Here is a 21,424-nt window from a genome sequence, read left to right as displayed (position 1 = left end):
CCGTGTGACCGTTGGCTGGACCGACCCGTACCATGTGACCGTTGGCTGGGATTGACCCGTGCCGTGTAAACTTGTGGCTGGGACGAGAGACGTGTAATTGCTGGACGCTGTGGTGCTCCGAACTAAGGGCGCTTTATCGTATGTCCCTGCCTGGCTTTACGTTCCAGTCTTGACTAGACATCGATAAAACATGAGGAAATTTGAGTACGTATAAATGAGAAAAAACGAAAAGTAAACGCGATTTACCGAAAATTTTTGCATGGGGCCCATACACTTACCACACGACGTTTCCATGTCAAGATTGGTGAGGGGTAAGCAGAGTCGCCTGGTCGCGAGTGTCATCATAACAATAACAGTCGTCCGGCGGGAGGCTGTACTGCCTTTCAGCGCTGATGTGACGTGAGGCGCCTCTGCCCCGGCCGTGTCAGTCGCGGCGGCGGCGAGGCGGCCGTCTGACGTGGCCGGCCGCCCCCAGGCGCTGGTCCGCTGGTACCGGCCGAGGCGCGGGCCGTGCAGGCGCTGGGCGGCTCGCTGCTGCTGCGCGCTGCCGCCTGCGCCGCCTGGCACGACGCCCACCTGGTGGCCGTCACCATGCGCTCGTGCGGCGCCAGCCTGGATGTCCATGTCGCGGTCAGTGGGTGTCGGCGGGGCGCCCCAGTCAGCTGCAGTGCTGTGTTCTGTAATCACCGATTGCGGTCCATCTCCACTTATATATAACTCCAGTCTCCAGTTATATTGTGGCTTTTGCGAAAGGGTCGACTTGTTGGGCGAATGTCGGATATTTGGATATATTGGTGCGTATGTTTTGATTGTTTGTCATCATAAGCTTTTACATAACGGAGAACTGTGAGCATGATTTCAACACTGATACAGATATTTCAGTCTAGTTTTGCCTTGGCCCAAGCTTTTCACTCGTTTATTTCCATTTAACTCGCTGTCATGCATCTATTAAATCATCGCTCAGTACAGCAACCCAGAACGCGGCCTGGGGCAGGACCCGTCGCTGGTGCATGGCGCTGCGGTTGTCGGGCCATCGCCTGACCAGTGCTGTGCTCGTTTCCCCGCAGCCGGCTGGCGAGGAACAGTGCTCCAAGTTCCAAATCAAACTGGTCGTGCTCGAAGCATTCGTGCGGTCTGGCCATCTGATCGAGGCGTTCGAGTTCACCAGGGGTGAGTTCTCCGCCTGTCCGCTTCCCCTTCCAGGCGGCGCAACCGGCGGTACCAGCGACGAGCCGTCATCAGTGCACTGAGGCAGCACCAGCGTCGCGTCCAGCTCAGCCAGAAGCTGAGGCGTGCGTGTCCCGTGACCCGGTCCGCCGGGGCAGCGGGCTGCCTGGAGCTCTGACCGTGCGTGTCCCGTGACCCGGTCCGCCGGGGCAGCGGGCTGCCTGGAGCTCTGACCGTGCGTGTCCCGTGACCCGGTCCGCCGGGGTAGTGGGCCGCCTGCAGCTCTGACAGCGCGGGCACGCTGCTCGTGGTTCACAGGCCACGGCTTCCTGCCGACGGAGAGTGCACCGGAGCTGTCGCAGCTGCTGGAGCTGCTGACGCTGCTGCAGCGCCGGCTGGTGGCCGAGCGGCAGCTGCCTGCCGCCGGCGTGCTGTTCTGTTGGCTGGGTGAGCAGGAGGACCAGCACGCCCGCCTGCTGGGCCCCGGCTACCAGCGGCTGGTCGGTGAGTGATGCTCGCAGCTCGGCGACAGCGGTTCCGTGCTCACATATGGGTGGAATGGTCGGCTGGGGTCCCGCGTCACTGGAGCAGTCTTGCGGACAAATGGGTGGGATGAGATGTTAGGTCATTGAGCTTGTTGAGCGCCTTCGCCGCGACGAGGGCCAGTACATTATTGATTGGAATGGCGAGCCCGAGTACGCTCACGCCATGAAGAAATTACGTGACCGTTTCCAGACAAGCCTTAACATCTGTGAGCTGTTGACCGTCGTGTGTACTTGTCATCTTACTTGGCGAGCACGGGTGCGCTCACTCAATGAAGAGTTAACCGAGTCTGTCTTCAGACGAATGTAGTCATATGCCGGGCGTTAGCGATTGGTTGGACCTGCCGTCAATGCGGGACAACTCTTTCTCACCGGGTCGCGACCCGCCAGTACGTCCCAGGCGCGCGTGTGCGGCCCTGCCCGGCGCCTGCGGCTGCGCTCACTGGCGCCTGCCCGCCGGCAGAGCTGGGCCAGCTGATGAGCGACACACTGCGCGCCGCGCTGGCGGCGCCGCTGGTGGAGCTGGCGCTGCGCGTGCACGAGCTGACGCTGCGCCGCCGCCTCCTCCTCGAGCCGAGCAGTCTGCGCGGCCTACTGCTGCTGCGCCTGCGGCTGAAGCACTTCAACCGCGTGCGGCTGCTGTACAACCAGGGCCTGCTGCAGGGCGTCTACCCTCGGCAGCAGGTGGGGAGCGGGGCGGGGCGGGCCGGTCCCAGGATTTAGCCAGACATATCCTTTGTCAGATGTACGCGCTCCCATGGCTGAGTGCGATGGCGGCTGAAATGGAGTTGTCCGTTGGAGATAGACGCGGCATATTGTGCGCGTACGTGGTTGGGCATACTGTACTGAAAACTGAAGCATGCGGAGAGCTGAAACATCTGATCGTGTCTCATTTCGTAACGCCCTTTTGCCAAAGTTTGTGTCCGGGTGTCGTAATAATTCTGCACAGCATGGACCCTCTGAGAGATAGAGACGATAGTGATACTTGTATTACAGTGGTGTTTTAGTTCATGGGGTTGCGGTGACGCAGACCAGTGACAGTCCATAGGGTTGCGTAGAACTTGTGCTGTTTCATCTGCTCTGAATTCGTTGCACCGCCCATGTTTTCGGCTCGTAACTATCGCATCAGTTGCACTTTACGACAGGAAAATACATTTTAAAACAACATCTGATGTTTCGTAGAATGTCAGAAACTTAGGGCTATGCAACATTGCATTGAAAGTAGCAACGCAAAAAAATACATGTGGAAAATTGTCTCAAACACGAAGCAAAAAAAAAATCATATTGCGATCGAAAATGCGTGTATGGAATCGCCATGTGCGGAGCAGCGCTGTGGGACGATGTGCTCATGTTGGCTCTACACTGGGCCCGGCGTCAGCGAGCCGTGGCTAGGTCAGCCCGGCTGGTGACCGGGCCGGGCCAGCCTCGGCGTCTGCCGTGACTAACGGCCGTGGCCGGCAGGCGGTGGCCACCCAGCTGGAGGTGCGTCTGCCGTGCTGGCTGACCGGCGAGGAGATGCTGGTCGTGCTGGAGGAGTTCGTCCGTTCGGTGTGCGCGGCCAGCGCGGGCCGGCTGCCGCGGCCGCAGCCGCTGACGCTGACGCTGAGCCAGGAGGGCTGCCCGGCCCGGCCGCTGGTCACCGGTCCGGTGAGGCACCCTGCCGCAGAGCACCCCGGCCGCGTGGGAGTGGAGGGGGGGGGGGGGGGGGCGGCCGCTGGTCGCCGGTCCGGTGAGGCACCCTGCTGCGGATCACCGCGGCCGCGTGGGAGGAGGGGGGGGGGGGGGGAGAGGAGCGGCCCGGCCCGGCCGCTGGTCACCGGTCCGGTGAGGCGTGCTGCTGCAGAGCACCCTGCGAAAGGGAGGGAGGGGCTGCTGCAGAGCACCCTGGGAGAGGGAGGGAGGGGCTGCTGCAGAGCACCTTGGGAGAGGGAGGGGGGGGGGGGGGGGGCGGCTCGGCCCGGCCGCTGGTCACCGATCCGGTGAGGCGCCTCGCCGCAGAGCACCCCGGCCGCCTCGGCACCACTCTTACGCACGCACAACCATTCTGTTCGTGCAATCACTAAAGCAATGTGAGCTGTAATGCATGTGAAAGGCACGCGGCGGAGATGTACGCGCCACGTTTTCGGATGGAATAATTGTTTGAGCTGTTGTTCTTGTCTGGTGTGCGTATCAGTGTATCCGTATTCATAACTTCTCAGCCAGGAAATTGACCTACCGTGCTTGGGTGGTAGTCCGAAGGGAAAGGACGGCAGTCCAAAAACTATTCCATCCGTCATCATATCTCGTACTCGGCGTCCTCGCCCTCGCACTGCTGATCGTAATGTCTCGTCTCAAGCATTCCGTAGAACTGGCTCACGTTTCATTTAACCTCTTCTGCTGGTGCCCTGGTTAGAGATGCCACAGCCGCCTGAGGCAGTTTCTGCGAGCCGGTTTTTACTGGTTAAAATGGACTGGCAATAACCAATGCTAACAAAAACGGTCAGAATCTCAGGCACTGCACAAGAGGAAAGCCGATGGAGCCAACAGAAATCACAAAATTACGTTTCAAGCATTGCCAGTGTTCGCACTAAACATTCAACATCGAGAAACCATGCCAAACAGTTTGGAGGCTGGCTTACACAATTCTAACCATCGGAAATTTTTGGAAAAATGCGTGTGGTGGATTCCTGTTCTCATGGACCAATTTAAACGAATATTCCTCGTCTACCCCCGAGACACCATCTGGCTTTTAAACCAGAGGTGACACTGCTAACTCTGGGTACTCGCGGCAGCAAGCAGCTGGAACAGCTGTTTCTACCAGCCAGTTATAACACACACCACGACCATCGATCCTGGGGTACCAGTTCAGATAAGCTAACTCGCGCCAGGTGTAGCACCGCACCAGCTGTTTTGACCACGCAGCTGTACTGGCATGCTTTTCCTCGTATTTTGACTTAATCGGGAACATTGCTACCACATACCATAAGGTAATATTTTTATAAAAGTTAAGATACTGAAGCTTTATGAGTTTCTGACACTTTTTGTTTTGAACCAGCCAAAGCCGGTAAAAACCACATGGGCGAAGCTAGCTTCAACTGGCTGAAATGCCAACCCGGGCTGTATGAGATCAACTTATTTGATTTTGGTAACTACCAAGCCGAATCACCAACGATAAACCTTAACTCGTTGATCGTTTTCACAGTGTATGTATTGAATGAAATGCAAGTGACCACAGACGAGTCGCCAGATTCTCCAAGACCACGCACGTAACTGCCCCACTGTGCGCTGTCGCGTGAGCTGTGTGTACGTGCTGTAGCCCGCGGTGTTGCTGGTCGAAGTGTCGGACGCTGCTGGCGCGCGGCAGACCGGGAGGCTGTGGCTGTGACTGTGACGCGGCTCGGTGCCAGGCCAGGTGTCGGAGCGGCAGACCGGGAGGCTGTGGCTGTGACTGTGACGCGGCTCGGTGCCGGGCCAGGTGTCGGAGCGGCTGACCGGGAGGCTGTGGCTGTGACTGTGACGCGGCTCGGTGCCAGGCCAGGTGTCGGAGCGGCTGACCGGGAGGCTGTGGCTGTGACTGTGACGCGGCTCGGTGCCGGGCCAGGTGTCGGAGAGGCTGCAGGACGCGGCGCAGCGGCTGCAGCAGGCCTGCCGGCTGTTGGCGCCGCCGCTCCGGCTGCAGCCGTGTGCCGCCCACCAGTTCCTCGTGACGGGCGACTCGCTGGGCGCCAAGTACGCCGAGACGGTGGCTACCAGCGGGCGGGCGCGCTGCGCCTCTTGGAACGGCGCGGGCGCGCCGCCCGGGCTCGGCTGGAGCGGCCGGGGCCGCTGGCAGTGACGGTCCCCCTCGCCCCCCCCCCCCCGCCCGTGCCCGGCTGCTGTGGGGTGCAGCCACTGCGCCGGCCCCCTCAGCCGCACCGCAGGTGTGTGGGCCGGAAGTCATCAGGTATTGAGCTCAGGACGTGGTTTGCTCATCGAGCGAATGGTCACAGTGTATGTAAGCGATACAACAAACTTGGGTGGTTGTCAGTGTTGATAATTTTTCGAAAGCTGCAATGTCATTCTACGAATTCACGTTTCTAAGGTCGGGCAGTTCGCATCTCATAGCGTAGCATGGTGATGACCTGCGCCCCCAATAAACGTGACAGCCGCGCGTGATGGTGTTATCGCATGATAAAGTTTGGATCACGTCAAACGTCGCCCGGTCTGAAGGCTGCTGTGGCAGCATCACCATCCGAGGTGGAAAGTGAACCCGATCTTCGTCAGGCACATCCTTTGCTTTTCGTTCTTGTGCCACAGGTACCTATATAAAGACCCTGTACGTTCAGTTTTCCGACAAACACTGCCACTGGAAACGCGCACCACTTCGTTCGACCGATAAGCACATGCAGCGTGAAAGCACCTACTTGATCAATTGGATTGGCCCGCCTAATTCATTTGCGTGGCGATACACGTGAGGGTCGTAGAGGGAGCGAAGAGGGTGGGGAAAGTATCGGAGCACTCCAAAAGCATGGGGTGCAAAGCAGGGCCAGCTCCCAGGAGGGTTTATGATAAGCATAGGCATAGAAACGGAGGGGGCGGGGCAGCAAGGCGCCACTTTCCGGGGGGGGGGGGGGGGGGGAAGCAGCGATCTTAACTACCTTTAATTTCCAAATTTGGTTTGTGTATAGGAGTAAACTTTAACACTTTAACCTTTTGATGAGATATGGGGCTGTCATTTGACCTTGCATTTGGCAATGAAGGTTGGCGCGAATTGGTAGGAATTTTTTGACGGGAGCTCGTGCATGTGTTGCAAATTTTTTTGACTTCTCGACGTCCGACCTTAAAATTTAACCCGGAAACCACCTTGAAAGGCCAGTACCTCGATGAACGTTAGTTAATACAACGAGGATCATCATGTCTGACAATCTGAAATTGGCCCGAAGAACTTCGACGGATCCTATTTTGTGCACTGAAGATTATTTTGATGCCTAAAAGTCGGAAATCGATCATTACCTTTTGAGTCCTATAGTGTTCCTCACCATTTGACCTCGAAATTTTGGCACAAGACCTAATATGTTGTCAGAATTAATGCTCACTTTTTGCGCCGGTTTGCGTCAGATGACTTGGATCAGTGTGACACGAATCATTGTTGGAAGTGTCCTTAGACCTTCTCGTACAGTCACCTACAACATCGATACCGGAGGGTCAAATGGAAAAAGGTCATGTTTTGTTTTGAATTTGAAATAACTCAAAAGCTTCTCCTATGCGGTGAAGCTTTCTAAAGCGGGTTTGATGAGGTGATCGCGAAATGCGAGATAAACGTCAAACTACCCGACAAAACAAGTTTTCCAATAATCACCTTGTAGAATAGATCAGTAGAATTACTTGTTTTCTTAACTTCAGCTGTCTCGTCATGGAAATCATGTAGAGGTTGCGTGACTTCACCGGAAAATCAGTCAGCTCGTAACCTTTAAAGCCACCCCGAGCTTCCTTCTCTTCCAACCCTGTTCTGTCTTCGATCAACTTCTGGCCAGATTTGGAAAAATAAGTCCTCTATTTTGTACCATAAGATCGGCTTTCAGTTATCTGCAGATATGCATCGTGTGGCGTCGCTACATCGCACCGTTCGGATCGTGGTCGGGGAAAACTTGAGAGAAGAGGGAGGGGGTCGACTTGGCATCCACCCGAACGCTTGTTGATGGTATCGAACATTCGCCTCATGAGCTGTCTCGGCAGGGATCAGATAACGATTTGCACTGTCTTCAGACCTTCAAGGTAAGTGCATATTTTCAACACAAACTTGCACATGGCGTGCGGACAAATATTCTAGCATCTCGAAGGTTCTTGCTACCTGACACCACCAAACATACCTACACTTTCCAATGTCGTAGTTGAAAGCAGGAATATTTTTAGGCTGCATTAACAAATTTCCGCCAGCCGACGGGCAGGCGCTTGCCTGCCTTGTTAAGGAACTCTACGTACCTGAAGTTCACAACACTATCGCCCCTGTAACCCAGCTTTCGTCCCTTTCTTCGGGCATCATATGTCAAGCTGTCTTGGAAACCACTGCATTTCTCCTCTCAACAAGCAAAACAGCTCATAAAAACGCGATCAGCGCTAAACATTGCATGCCGCCCAAAAGGGAGGGTAAACTGTTGCTGACAGCTTTCCTCTGTTCCACAGTTGAAGGCGGTTAAACGATCCATGTCGTCTGCCGCTTACAGTCGCCACAGTACAGCCACACTTCCTAGACTGGTGGGCCTACGACACCGCGCCGCACATGATAGCAAGTCTGCGCGGCCGGGCGGGCCGTGTGTGGCGACGTCCTCAGCCGGCCGGCCGGCCCTCTGTGTCGCACCGCTCAGCCGAGCTCGGCGCCGGGCCACGCCGCGCCCGGCGGCGGTCTGCGCGGTCGGGGCGGGCCGAGCCGGGAGGCTGGCCCGCTCTGCTGCGCCCCTCAGCCGGGCTCGGCACCGGTTAGCCGGCGGCGGCCGCCCGCTGACGGCGCACGTGCTGTAGCAGGCGCACGACGGCCGCCGGCGTGACGCCCGAGATGCGGCTGGCGGCGGCGATCTGGTGAGCAAGGCCGGCCCGTCAGCGGTGGCGGCGGCGCTGACACGGGCGTACGTGGGCCACCCCTGGCTCCTGTTCAGGAAAGGCCAGGCCTGGAGCGGGTCAGGAACAGCTCTGGGACGCGGCCCGCGCCGCCGGCACACGCGGGCACGAGGTGTGCAAGCTCCGTTCCGGCGCCGGCGGCGCTCTCGCTGACCGAGCACGGGGTCGGCCTAGCCATACGGCTGGTGGTGGGGGGTATCTTCATATCACGGGGGATATCACGGGGTCGGTCAGCCATACGGCTGATGGTGGGGGATATCTTCATATCACGGGGGATATCACAGGGTCGGTCAGCCATGTGGCTGATGGTGGGGGATATCTTCATCGATACTTTGAGGGAGAAGGCACGACTGTCGGCTGCAGCTGTGATGAGGATCCGAGATCCCCAGAAGCTTCACAACGCAAGAGAACACCTACTGCGTGTTGGTACCACACCGCGCGCACTACAAGCCTTATACACATGTTAAGATCACTCAGGGCAAAAGGTGGTCTTCGTAAATAAAACTTCCAACGGGGCACATTAGGACTAGAGCAGAAGTCATCAGACTGGAATCATTTTCATCCAGCCTGATTCTGCTGTCAGGGAATACGTATTAGTTGTCACCTTGGCCACGTCACCTACCAACTACTGTCCGCATGTCGTGTAAGCAAAACAGGAAAGGAATCTTGTGTGGATGTCCGATATCTCAAGCAGGTCTTCCAGTTACATTAGCATGCAATATGTCTGACCTGTGCTTGATTTTGCTTCGGCGGAATCTACAGATTCCAAATCGCGTGCTTTGGTGATCAGCAACCGGACGAAATCTAATCGTAGATCCACTAACCGTGCGAAATCCGACCCCGAACCCGACGGGCATTTACAGGAATCGAATCCACTCCGACTCAACGGAAAGTTTGTTGATTCCGAAGTAAACTACGACTCCAACAAAAGACGAGCCCAAGCCTGAATGCGTCCCGAACGGCTTATAACCACACATCCCTGACCGATCCCATCCATTTTCAATGGGTGCCCAGCGATCACAGGAGTCGGCGCGCCCTTAAACTCCGATCAGCACCATCGTCCATACGTTGCTCGACCATTGTAAGTGATTTTAAAATGACGGTTCATTCATGACAGTTCAAGAAGTATGCCTGCAGCATTTGCTACCCCATCCATACCGTCTGGGGTCGGCTGGCCATCAGCTTTTCGCGCTCCTCCAACGACAGGGTCATTTGATGGCTGCAAATGCGGAAATATAATCAAGACAGGAAAACCCGGAACTGAAACATATCATCGTCACCAGAAATACGCAGATATATCACTTATCACTGCCAAAGCCATGAACATAGGACACGGGTAAGTCCCGAAAACCGCACATGCTCAACAAGTCTATGGGACAGGGCCTTCGCAAAGGTACATCATGGATGTTCAAAGCTGTCCATGGGGAGCGTAGTACAGACCTAACACAAAGAGCTAAATACATTACACCTGCAGCCGCGAACACTAGCGTAGATGCGTAGGACGTCATCAAGTGATATTTAAATGATAAATCAGGATCAGCAAATGATGAGGACATTGCACATCAGATCGGGGTGCTATTCAGAGAGGAACTCCATTTCCATGCTACAAAAGACGTTGCGATTATTTATCCGCAGGTTTGAAATCATCACCGCGAAATGTCCGATAAATGATACTTCGCTTAGCCAAAACCGAAAAAACAGCGTCGTAATTTTGGAACAATGTGCAAAAAGACCGAAAGTGAACTGGACACAAGCGCCATTAAAACGTTTCATGAAGGGACCAGCTTTTCCCAATCTTTTAGGCGAATCTTGCACTGAGAAGGGATCGAATTACGACCTCCCACCGAACCCCGTGTGGACATCACACAAGCGGCTGATAGGTGATGAGAAGTGTTCTAGATAGCTCGCAGACTGTACACAGCGTTAGCATTCGGATGACGTAAGTAAGTCACAGAACTCTCGGTATCTCTCTCGCGCTTAAACACTCGATGCAAGTGAAATAACTACTTGTGTTCATAGGCTACCATAGCAGATATTCTCGTATGAGTGTATGGTAGTGCAGTAGTGGCATCCCCTTATCAGCGCCTGCCTGATGGCACTACCTGGACGATTATATTTCTCAACTTCGGCACGATTTCGCTACATCCCAATTCCCCATCTCTTACCCCCTCCCACCCCTGAGGCCCTTGCAGTCCCTCCTTCGTTCGTAATTATTCCCCCGCAGTATCCCAATTTGGAAACGGCCTGGGATAAATGGTCTTCTGTTGCCTTTTATGATAGCAAACTCGTCGGTGATAACGTCATTTTTCATACCTGGGTTTGGTATTTATACCATATTCGTCGTAGCAATGCCGCAGTGAGGCTCTATCACATGTGACACAGCTCTAAAATAGGGCATCTGCGACCATGCCCCATGATTCATCATGAAAACCATCTTCCTTGTTTGAGTTGTGTTATGCATGAAGCTAATCTCTCGTGGTTTCAAGCTAAACTTGACGACTACAAGCTGAAGTCCACACGAGGCATTTAAGACCAGCAGAAGGTGCAGCAAACTGAAATTCTGAGGGCTGACAAAGTCTCCGGACAAGTATTAGTCGTACAGTCCACACTATCCCGGGGTCCATCGATTTCCGGATATTCGACCCAGTTCAACAGATGGCTGGTGCAAGCCCGTCCATTCCACCAACCGGCGTCGTATTCATTATTTGACATCACCTTTCCGGCGCACATTGTCAGTCCGGTCCGCCGCCTGGCCATGTCGAGGTCGGTCCATTACCTGGTGTAGTCGAGGTCGTCCGGTATCACGAGACCCTCGTCCCTGCGCACCTCGGCCATTTCCGCCAGCTGGGCGGCGCTGGCCGATTCATACAAAGCCTCGATCTTCACCCTGAAACAGCGCCGAATGTAAGCATCCTAGTGCGCGCGGGGCACCCCGCAATGCTCTGGCCACATTCACACAGTGACATCAGGTTAGTAGCGTTTTCGCCGAGTGATCTGAACCGCACGGCACAGCGGCAGCAGATACAAACGCTCGGCCCCTCCGAACTGTACAAGGTCGTGAGGTAATCACCTGGAAGGAATATTTGCAGCATGTTACAAGGATCCGATTATCACAAAATCTGAAGGCCGAGAGCGATATACACAGCATGGGAATTCCTATATGCATGAGACTCCGGCCACTTCCCGAGCTTTGGCGCCTCTCATACGCCGCTGAAGATGGTCACCACTGGTACGTGTTGAAAACACGCCGTTGGTCCACTCCACTTTGGTTTACCTGCCAAACCCAGCCAACCAATGTCGTGACTGTGCGGACGGTGAGTGCTAATCGCATGTCGCGCCAGGTTCAACTGTGTCAGCCTTTACACGTCCCCGGCAGCGTCGCTCTATCGGAAGGTGTCCTAAATGGTCTCCCTTCGTGTAATAAAATGCGCGACAGCGCAGCACAAGCCACCGACTGCTAAGCGCATTATTTATGACAGGTATCATTATCGACGTTTACGAGGCTGTGTCAAGGCACCGTACCCGGGTCTCAGGCGGGAGGTCCGGGTCTTCGCCTTTCGTCTAGCACGGGGGAGGAGGCTGCCGATGCAGCACCTCCAGAAAAGACGACGAGGTCAACCGACGTCGGCCGGCCTGAGCACCACTGCCAAGCTCGCGGCGGGCACCCCTCCCTGCCGAGCCGCCACGCGCCGCAGCAACGAACTCGCGCAGTCGTTCCGCAACACTACCCGAACTCTCACGGTTACGCGTGAGCTCTGGCCATTGAGCGCTGTGGGCCACGGCGCCGCGTCACTGCCGGCCATCCCCAATGCCGTCCTGTACTTGGGCCTCGCGTAAGTCCACTTGACTTGTTAGTGCGTATTATTATAACTGGATTTCATTAGTGTCTATGGTGTCAACTGTCCGTCTTCCTGAAAGCTGGCTTCTGCATATCTGCGAGTCTGCTTGTAAAAATGTGATAATTTTAGCCACGCCCCCACACCTCGGACTACATCTAAGATACATGAGAAGGGACACGAGTGCCCAGCAGCTGCCCAGTCATCTTACCTCCCGTCGTATTTGGCTGCATAGTGCAGCACACTTAAGGACCGTGCTATTCGATGGAGGACACCCTGATCCACGCTGTCGAATAGACCACTCGGCGCAATGATGACGGCCAAGACAAGGTCGCAATCTCAACTGACATAAGCCGTGCAGTTAACAGCGCTGACCGTGGTACCTTCCTTCCGAAGCTCAAATCGTGGAGCACTGGTCAAGGCTGGTCCGAGAGCTACTTCAGTGGTCGGCGGCAAGCGGCGAGAGGCGGCTCATTATCCCTGCTCTGCGCCACCGCCTCTCACAGGGTCCCTCGTCAGCACGTCTTTCAGCATCTTTACAGGCAGTCCACCATTCTGCCTAACACACAGAAGCCAACTATGCTACGCCAGGGACAGCCCACCGTTAGACCTCACTGTTGGCCTGTTTGGCCTGTTTCACTCGGAAGCCCCGATAGTAGGAGACCCTTCTTTCTGCCGGGTCCCACTCCACACCAAACTTCTCGCAGGAGGGCCCAATCCCGCAGCCAACGCGGCAGTCAATCACGGCCGATAACAACATCCACGTCGTCGTGCAAAGTAAATCCACTGATTGAACAACTTAAGCCTGACAGCCGCAGAACACTCAGCTTCTGACCTGGCCTGCACCCACGGCTCGCAGCTGTCCTCCAGCGAGGAGTACCGCTCGGGGAAAGCCTTCAGAATGCGCGCCAGCTCCACCTTTTCACTCCCTATGCCTAACAGCTCAAATGCCCTGGAAGGGACGTCAATGGCGAGCTCAAAATCAGCGACATCATCAGGTCACATGTCACAGGTCACTTTAAGACAAGGTACGACCACTGCTGCGAGCTCGACGCATAGCGCGCGGTATCATGTTATCATCCTGAGCTGTACTTGTCACACCCCACCGACTCTCAATGGTGACAGAGTGACCTCTGGTATTTGAAATCAAGCAGCGCAATCCACATCACGGGCAGTTTCGAGCAAAATCGGCACCGAACAGATTGCCAGAGGCAGCCGGCCTCCCTCGAGCAGCCCTCATACAAACGGCCGAATTGTGCCGGTGAAGCAGGGCTTCTCAGCGTGTACAATACGGTAGAACGGGTGGAGATCGAGTGTGCCATGCGCACAGAACGCAACACAGATCGAGCCTTCCTATGGCGAAGGGCGCCCAGCTGGAATGGTTGAGCTGGATAGGCAAAACTGCTATTGAAGATGCCCCAAGGAATGATCGAGCCGCCCACCGCACCGCTCGCCCACACTCGCCGGCGACGCACGTTTTGCTGTCGTTGGACGAGCCGGCGGGCAGCCGGAGGTGGCGTCTCCACTCGGCCAGCGGCAGTCGGTGCTCGGTGAGCGCGGCCGTTACCGTCTCCAGGCGGGCCCGTGTGGCGCACAGCCGGGTGTACCGCCGCTCCGATACCGCGCCGGCCCGGTACCCTGTCGGCGGTGACAGGGGTGACGGGCGCACCGCGGCTCCGACATTACGCCGGCCCGGTACCCTGTCGGCGGTGACAGGGGTGACGGGCGTACCGCGGCTCCAACATTGTGCCGGCCCGGTACCCTGTCGGCGGTGACAGGGGCGATGGGCGTACGCCGCTCGGGCATTGCGCCGGCCCGGTACCCTGCCGGCGGTGACACAGAGGTGGTGGCTGGGGCGGCAGAGGTACCCGGGGTGGCTCGGGGTTGCATGATGCTTTCGGTACATCATGGCCCCTAACCTGACCCCCAGCCCACTCTGGGAGGGGAGGGGAGGGGCGAGAGACCAACAGCGCTGGCATGTCCTGAAATAAGTTTGCAAGCGACATGCGACTACAGCATAACCCGCAACCTCTCGTCTAAAACTCATAATTACCGCGAAGCGCTTGCGCCACTTTGCCACCAATGATGCAGACCAATTGCACTTGGTTTCGTTATCTTACGTGTTTTTGTGGTCATTGATCGGTTGATGACAGTTTTGTTGCCATCAATCTCAATCGAATATCACCGGAACAGAAATGAATAGAATAAACGTCGGTACGAGACCTGCATCAGAACGATGTAGGCTCGAAAGCAAAGCACGTTCAAACACCAGCCACCTGATCATGACGGTCCGTGACGTCCTTGTCCATCGAAACCCGGCCCCAACAACACCGCACCGCCCAGGTACAACACCACAAGCCGCTCACCTGACCGCCAGCGGCCCCGTGCGCCGGGTCAGGTCACCCACCTGATCTCCAGCGGCCCCGTGCGCCGAGACAGACCACCCACCTCTCTCGGTGAGCCGGAGGTCGGCGTTGTCCGGCCGCAGCGTGAGACGGAACTCGGCGCGCGACGTGAACATGCGGTATGGCTCGTTGGTGCCCTGCACCGTCAGGTCGTCGATCAGTACGCCGATGTAGCCGTCGGTGCGATCCAACGGCATGGGTGTGTCGCCGCGCGCCTGACGCAGGAGGCGCGGGTGAGCGCTGGCCCAGCCCGGCAGCGGGCCAGCCGCGGACGGCGGACAGCCGCGCAAACAGAGCCGACAGTCAGCGGAGAGGGGAGCACGGTCAACTCACTCAAATGGAGCCACGAATGGAGTACAACGACCGGCAGCCGGCTAATCGCGGAGCAGAGACCCATCATACTCAATTCAACTGCTTAGCTTTTCGGACTGGGCGGTGTATGTAACCATCAACATTTTAAGGATTTCAATAGTTAAGGCCAGCTACCCCCAGATTGAGCACTTCATTGATGATGGCGCTGCGGTGGAGGAGCGTTGCCATCACTTGAGTCTAATGCGTCAATCTGGGCGTACCCTGGCTAGATGATGTCTTGATAGCACTGTCTGTCAAGTCTGGGATCTTTTGACAGCCAAGCCAAGACGAGCAGACACCAGACGAGCAGGGACACCACCGCTGATTCCTACTTTCCTGTAGTGCAGCGTGATTGTACAATCAACCGCTGCGCCGCGCCATCTGCACTCCCGCCGCTCTGCTACCCGTCAGCTTCAGCACCGGCGCTGCTACATGACAGGCGTGGCCACTCAGACGGGGTAACCCACCGGCACAGAGTCGGTCCGCGCGGGCCGGCTGCCGGCGGCGGGGCGCGCCCCGGCGGCGACCGCACACCCATCGTCACCTGTCTGGCCGCGTTGACGCCGGCCACCAGGCCCTGAGCGGCGGCCTCCTCGTAGCCGGTGGTGCCGTTCACCTGTCCGGCCAGGTAGAGGCCGCGCACGCGGCGGGTCTCCAGACTGGAGCGCAGTTCGCGCGGGTCGATGTAGTCGTACTCGACGCCGTACCCTGCAGCAGGCGAGGGCGCAGCGTCACGCGACGCGACTAGGTTATTCTGTCCGAGTGTAGGCAGCTGTGAGGAAACTTCCGGTGCCTAGCTTCGTCCGATGCTCAGGTATCCCGACACGCACTCGAGATAAATTCTGTCAATGCTAGTAAGTCAACGGTGGTCGGGAGCTTTTGGAAAGACTGTCGGAAAGGCTGCCACTTCAACAGACTATGAGAATCCTGTCTCAAATGGGTCTATTGCCAAAAGCCATCGTCGCCGGCGACGTTTTAGCTTCCCGTCGAGGCCTATCGCACCATTGCCTCGCCCTTTCAATAACTTTATATGCGAACCTGCTGACATCACACCATTTCCACCTCCCGGACAACACCATGCAGTATAAGCGCGCACCTCACATACCCCTCCACGTCCATTAACTGCGTCAGCACACCGTGAATACCCCAACTCCGGCTCCTACTCCGACTCCGACTCCGACTCCGACTCCGACTCCGACTCCGACTCCGACCTCAATCTCAATCCCCTGACCTCGGCCCTGATCTCGACCTCGACCCCGACCTCAACCCGACCTCGACTCTGGCCTCGACCTCGACCTAGACCTCGACCCGATCCGGGCCGTGATTGGCGGCACACGTCACCCACCGGGTCTGACCATGTGGCAGCGCTCGAGACCCGTCAGCTGGCGCAGCATCTCCAGCTGCAGCGGCTCGGCCATGGTGCACGACAGGCCCTGCGTGTAGATGAGGTCCGTGTCCGGATCGGCCGGCAGTCCCTCCGGCTCCAGCCACACCTGGTGCTGCCGGTCACCGAACCTGGCCGCACACGGACCGGTCACAACCTGCCCAGCGGCGGCTGATGCGGCCGGTCACCGAGCCTGGCCGCACACGGACCGGCCACGGCCTGCCCAGCGGCGGCTGGTGCGGCCGGTCACCGAGCCTGGCCGCACACGGACCGGCCACGGCCTGCCCAGCGGCGGCTGGTGCGGCCGGTCACCGAGCCTGGCCGCACACGGACCGGTCACGGCCTGCCCAGCGGCGGCTGGTGCGGCCGGTCACCGAGCCTGGCCGCACACGGACCGGTCGCGGCCCGCCTAGCGGCGGCTGGTGCGGCCCGCGTAATCACTGGGCGCATGAACGCCGCACGCTGGCCGGGGATGTGCTGCGTCAGGTCCGACGAGGGCGGCCCCCTCTGAGACGTGATTGGGGTTCGCATGATTCTTGCACGCAAACAAGGTGCTCATACCAGCACGGGCCGCATACCTGAGTATCTTGGACTCGATGGAGGGGCAGTAGCGGGGGCCGTTGACCTCTTCCTTGACGTGTGGGTTCTCGTCGAGTGACCGCCTGACAATGTTCCCCACCTCCGACGTCGTATACGTCATGTGACACGGCAGCTGGTCCTCGGCCTGTGGACAGCACGGCCAGCAACGACTGTCTGGTATGGTGCAGTGGAAGGCTGCGGTAATCTCAGCGACATCGAAACTCAAACTTAACTAAAACGAAACTAAAACTCAAAACGGTCATGTCCAAATGACCTGGAACACGGCTCGTATCCGATCTTGACCCACGCACCACGGACGCCACCGCGGCGATGCGGCCGCTAGCGCATCACCTTGATCCAGACGCTGTCGTTGAGGAAGGAGAAGGGCTGCGGCACGTCGTCGCCTCCGTGGGCCTCCAGCCGGCTGAAGTCGATGCTGCGCTTCAGCACACGAGGCGGCGTGCCTGCAACGGCGGCCCGAGGCGGACTTCAGGCGCGGCACGCGGCCGGCCATCCCGTGCGCCGACGGCCGAGCGTAACCGGCGGGTCCCGGCGCATCACGGACGCACACAGCGCACAGGTGGTGTCTGCGCCCAGCCCGTGCACGATCACGAGTTGGCGGATCCTGACCGGCATAAGGTTCGAAGCTGAACTTGCACACAGTCATGCTGGCAGCCGCACTCATCGGACTGCACTGAAGCCCTCGTGAACAGGCTCTGAGTGCGTGTGGACAGGCTCGGCGAGCACAGCGGCCGTAGCCGGTGGTGGGCACGCTGACACGGCCGCCCCCGCTGGCCGTTACCGGTTTTTAGGCGACCCATCCGAAACTGGAGACGCTCGAGGGCACGCGCCAGATGGATGGCCGGCTGGTCACCGGCGCGGCCGGCCGGCCACGACTGAGCACCCAGGCTGATCTGGCCGCGCAGGAAGGTACCGGCGGTCAGCACCACCGCCGCCGCCGTCAGCTCCCGGCCGTCCGCTGCCGGCAGCGCGCCACCGCACCCACGCGTCAGCCTTCGCTGATAAGACACAGTCGCGACGACACTCAGGACATGTGAGAGTGAACCGGTGCAACAGGTGGTGGACCAGTGCTAACTGGTTTTTAAAAAATGGGAAAAGTCAATTATGTGCACAAATGTGAGTCTTGGCTGTTGTAGAAAGACCCGTGCATTCCTCCTGGCGGGGAACTGCCAGTGCGGATGGACTGTGCTTCACCTGTCGCGTGCTTAATCCACAATAGTGCGGTACAAAATTCCTTATCTACTCCCAAAGCTACGTGTTGGCGCTACTATGAACACCTTCCTCCAATTTATGCTTTGTATCATTCAGTCTTCATACGCAACTGACACAACTACATTGCCGCCATTTTTCGCCGCGCGCAAACCTCTCTGATCACTCGGAAAGCGATCATCCGTTTTGTTATCACTACCGCACCAATTCAAACGTCGGCCTAAACAGCGCACCGCACCTGTGGGTGGCACAGAGAACCTCTTCCTCGAGACGGCCGCTCGCTGAGCCCACTAACAGCGAGCCCTACCCCGGCGCGGGCCGCCCGCCGACCTACCGGTGCGGACGCCGTGGCAGCGCGCCGAGCCGGGCCGCTCGCCGTCGACCAGCAGCAGGTCGTCCACGCCGGCCTCGAGCAGCTGCAGGCCGGGCGTGGCCAGTAGCTGGCGCTGCAGCTGGCGCCGGTACAGCTGGCGATCGATCTGGGCGCGCGGACCCCACACGGCCGGCCCCTTGCTCCGGTTCAGCACCTGCTGACGCCGGCGGGTGTGAGCGCCACCAGACAGGCGAGGACGTCACCTGGCGGATGCGCTCTGCTGAGAGGACAGAGACAGGACAGAGAGGGCGCTGGCGGCGGTCAGCTCGGCGCCCCTTGTCAGCTCATGTATCAGTAGTAGTACAAGGACATTTGAGCTAATTGGTTTATGCAGGTAGCACATCAGTGTTCTTACGGGAGGTACTGCATGAAGTCCACGATTAATGCAGCACTGGTTTCTGATGTAGATCACCCACCTTGTACTGCACTCCGGAAACATCGCAAATTTTGGAACAGAGGCCATCTAATGCGTCGATCTCTCGCATAAGATGGCCTTTTCCAATTCCTCCAAATGAAGGGTTGCAAGACATTTCTCCTGGAAATGACAACAGTGATTGAAAAATGTCACAATTTAGCATTAACATATGGTGCATGAATATGCACAATGCAAAACATGTACACATGCATGCATGCATGAATGCCTGCACACTCGCACGCACGCACCCACGTTCGCACCCACGCGCGCATGCACGCATGCGCGCACGCACGCACGCACGCACGCACGCACGCACGCACGCATGCACACACACACACACACACACACACACAGATATAGGAATGTGCATGTATATATTGCACAGAAAAGTTGCACAATAATATGTTGTACATATATATTATGCAGTTCTAGCTATCTGCTAATCACACACCAGTCAGTTTAACTTGTTATGAAATTTGATTTAAGATGCTTGATGCTTGCCATGACAATTGCCAGATTTGTGATGGTGGAGATATACCTGCTGATGATAGTACAATAGAACAAATAAGCCTGTAATCTTAGTGATATGCATATGCCAATTGCTTGTGTTAATAGCTCACCAATGGTGGAAGCCTTGTGAGTGACGAGTAGGGTGCGACCTCTGAGACGGGCGGCAGCCGCGGCCGCCTCCGTGCCCGCGTGACCGCCGCCCACCACAATGACGTCATATGCGGGAGGGTGGTGGGCACCAGAGTGGCGACTCCTCCGACCCACGGTGTGCAAAAGACGACACAGACCTTGCCAAAAAATGTACTGTGATGTCAGTAACATTGTTTGTCAACTGCCATGCAATTCAATCACCATCTACTCCCAAAGTGGTCCCAAAATACATGCACAAAACTCATAAATAGCATTAAAGTTACCCAGCAAAAAGAAACATGATTGAAAAAGAAACTTGCATCATATAACCATGCTAATGGCAGTACATCTGCTTGGGGCCTCCTGACCAATAGCACAAAGATCCCATACAGAAATTGATGAATTCAGTATAGTTGGTGAATACTGGCTGTCTCAGAGCACTGTCACACTGGCTTCAAATGCTATTTGATATTGCTGCCACGGTGCACATGCCCTATGAGGCTTAAGCATATGCAATTTCATTTGCAATCTTGATAGCTTTATGGGCCTGGATATGGCTAACCATTGGATGGTATACTATTGCATGCATGCATACAGGCCAGAATGTGTGTTGCCAGCCAGAGTATTACCCCTTTCCTATCAGGTACTTAAGCTAATTGGCTTTCTAAAGTCCTCCCAAATAGGGGCAGTACCACAGGGTGGGCACAGTGAGCAGTCACCAACCCTGGTGTCAAACAGAATGGGTGAACATCTTTTTATCTGTCATGAAATTTAAGGAGTCCCCTTGAAAGCTATGATAGGTCCAATGAACATGGTCACCACTTATAATCCTGTCATGATGCCCAGCCATGACCAACACCATATACTTCAATGGCCACAAAAATGCAATTAAAGGCCCCTTATCCTTTAAAATATTCCTACACCTACAACTTGTGTCCAATCACAACCTTGGAACAAGTGAGATGCAGAATACAGTCAGGGATTGACAATCAAGATCGTGCATACCTATACCTGTGGTAAAATTCAAACCGAATTTAAGAAGATGGGCACTGGACTACATTACCAACAGCTATCTTAAATCTTACTACACATACCATTCATAGTAATGTCTGCTTATTGAATCAACACGTCCAATTTGGTCAAAACAAACACGAAGCTAAGTTTGAAATAACTCAACTTCAAACGTCATCTGACAGAGACTGCCTATGCATATTCTAAAGCACGCCTATATGTTAGGTTATTATTAGAGATATGCACGTCGAAGGCGATAGTGCCCCCCCCCCCCCCCCCGTTTTTAATATGGACACAGCATTTGTCTCCTTCGCGTATCACTTGTATTCATCAGGAACATTTTACTCAAGACTGCGAAGCTGCTGGCATCTAATGGCAAAAAATGTGAACTTTAGGAGGGAAAGGAGAGCACGGGTGGTTGAACGCCAGCAGTGCTGGCGGGGTTAGACGCGTGGCGTACCCGGGAAAGCCTATGTATCTCATTTATTTGTTTACCCATTCCGTTGTACGCAAATATCCGCATCGCAGTTCGCAGTAAAAAGGTGCGCGAAGACGTACGTCGCGTTCCCCAAAAAGACGAGTTCATGACATATCTCACAGCAATACCGTTGCGATGCTGACGGTGTCGCTGGGCCTTACCTCCTGTCCTTACCTCTGGTAGCCAGCCTGCATTTGCCCATTTCCATACTGCGTCGTGTATGACCTCGGCTGCTCAGTGCCCGACCCGCCCGCTGCCGGAAGGGCGCCGTGGAATGGACCGTGGCGATGCAACTCCTTTCATATGACCGGACTGGCGGGCTAACTGGCCAAGAAACAATCCAGTAGGGCACAGCCACCCATTTCGTGGCAATGATGTGACTTCCGCAGTTTGTGTGTTACTGTCTGTCCTTGGTTGCTCCGAAATTCAGCGCCGTGTGGC

The 21,424-nt window shown here is 56.4% G+C and overlaps 2 protein-coding genes across 2 annotated transcripts; one reads left to right on the top strand and one right to left on the bottom strand.

The window, feature by feature from the left end:
- The first annotated feature begins 1,545 nt into the window (after positions 1–1,545).
- Positions 1,546–5,638, top strand: LOC119111407 (uncharacterized). Its single transcript, XM_037235221.1, has 5 exons — positions 1,546–1,671; positions 2,173–2,393; positions 3,171–3,257; positions 5,290–5,430; positions 5,609–5,638. The coding sequence occupies exons 2-5, from the start codon at positions 2,187–2,189 to the stop codon at positions 5,636–5,638; spliced, it is 465 nt and encodes a 154-aa protein (XP_037091116.1). The 5' UTR covers positions 1,546–1,671; positions 2,173–2,186.
- A 2,247-nt stretch (positions 5,639–7,885) lies between these two features.
- On the bottom strand, positions 7,886–20,761 carry LOC119111406 (protein MTO1 homolog, mitochondrial). Its single transcript, XM_037235220.1, has 16 exons — positions 20,500–20,761; positions 19,476–19,652; positions 18,857–18,975; positions 18,402–18,594; positions 17,640–17,816; positions 17,189–17,301; positions 16,837–16,982; positions 16,220–16,389; positions 15,419–15,582; positions 14,567–14,738; positions 13,594–13,756; positions 12,954–13,070; positions 11,059–11,169; positions 9,441–9,501; positions 8,171–8,240; positions 7,886–7,959 (listed from the first exon to the last, which is right to left on the bottom strand). The coding sequence occupies exons 3-16, from the start codon at positions 18,968–18,970 to the stop codon at positions 7,886–7,888; spliced, it is 1,845 nt and encodes a 614-aa protein (XP_037091115.1). The 5' UTR covers positions 18,971–18,975; positions 19,476–19,652; positions 20,500–20,761.
- Between the last annotated feature and the right edge of the window lie 663 nt (positions 20,762–21,424).

The sequence above is a fragment of the Pollicipes pollicipes genome, unplaced genomic scaffold, assembly GCF_011947565.3.
Source record: "Pollicipes pollicipes isolate AB1234 unplaced genomic scaffold, Ppol_2.1 Scaffold_7261;HRSCAF=8764_pilon_pilon_pilon, whole genome shotgun sequence".
Classification (NCBI taxonomy): domain Eukaryota; kingdom Metazoa; phylum Arthropoda; class Thecostraca; order Pollicipedomorpha; family Pollicipedidae; genus Pollicipes; species Pollicipes pollicipes.
Note: the sequence above shows the minus strand (reverse complement) of the source record. Positions and strands in the feature narration are given on the sequence as shown.

What these genes read in the sequence shown, in the direction of transcription:
- LOC119111406 (XM_037235220.1), bottom strand. Translation starts at nt 18,970, where the DNA reads ATGTCTTGCAACCCTTCATTTGGAGGAATTGGAAAAGGCCATCTTATG. An exon ending in GATGGGTCGCCTAAAAACCG is followed by an intron (nt 17,302 to 17,639) that starts GTAACGGCCAGC and finishes CCGCCGTTGCAG; the next exon opens with GCACGCCGCCTCGTGTGCTG. An exon ending in CCTCCGGCTCACCGAGAGAG is followed by an intron (nt 13,757 to 14,566) that starts GTGGGTGGTCTG and finishes CACCGCCGACAG; the next exon opens with GGTACCGGGCCGGCGCGGTA.
- LOC119111407 (XM_037235221.1), top strand. Translation starts at nt 2,187, where the DNA reads ATGAGCGACACACTGCGCGCCGCGCTGGCGGCGCCGCTGGTGGAGCTG. An exon ending in GCGTCTACCCTCGGCAGCAG is followed by an intron (nt 2,394 to 3,170) that starts GTGGGGAGCGGG and finishes CGTGGCCGGCAG; the next exon opens with GCGGTGGCCACCCAGCTGGA. An exon ending in GCGCCAAGTACGCCGAGACG is followed by an intron (nt 5,431 to 5,608) that starts GTGGCTACCAGC and finishes GCCGCACCGCAG; the next exon opens with GTGTGTGGGCCGGAAGTCAT.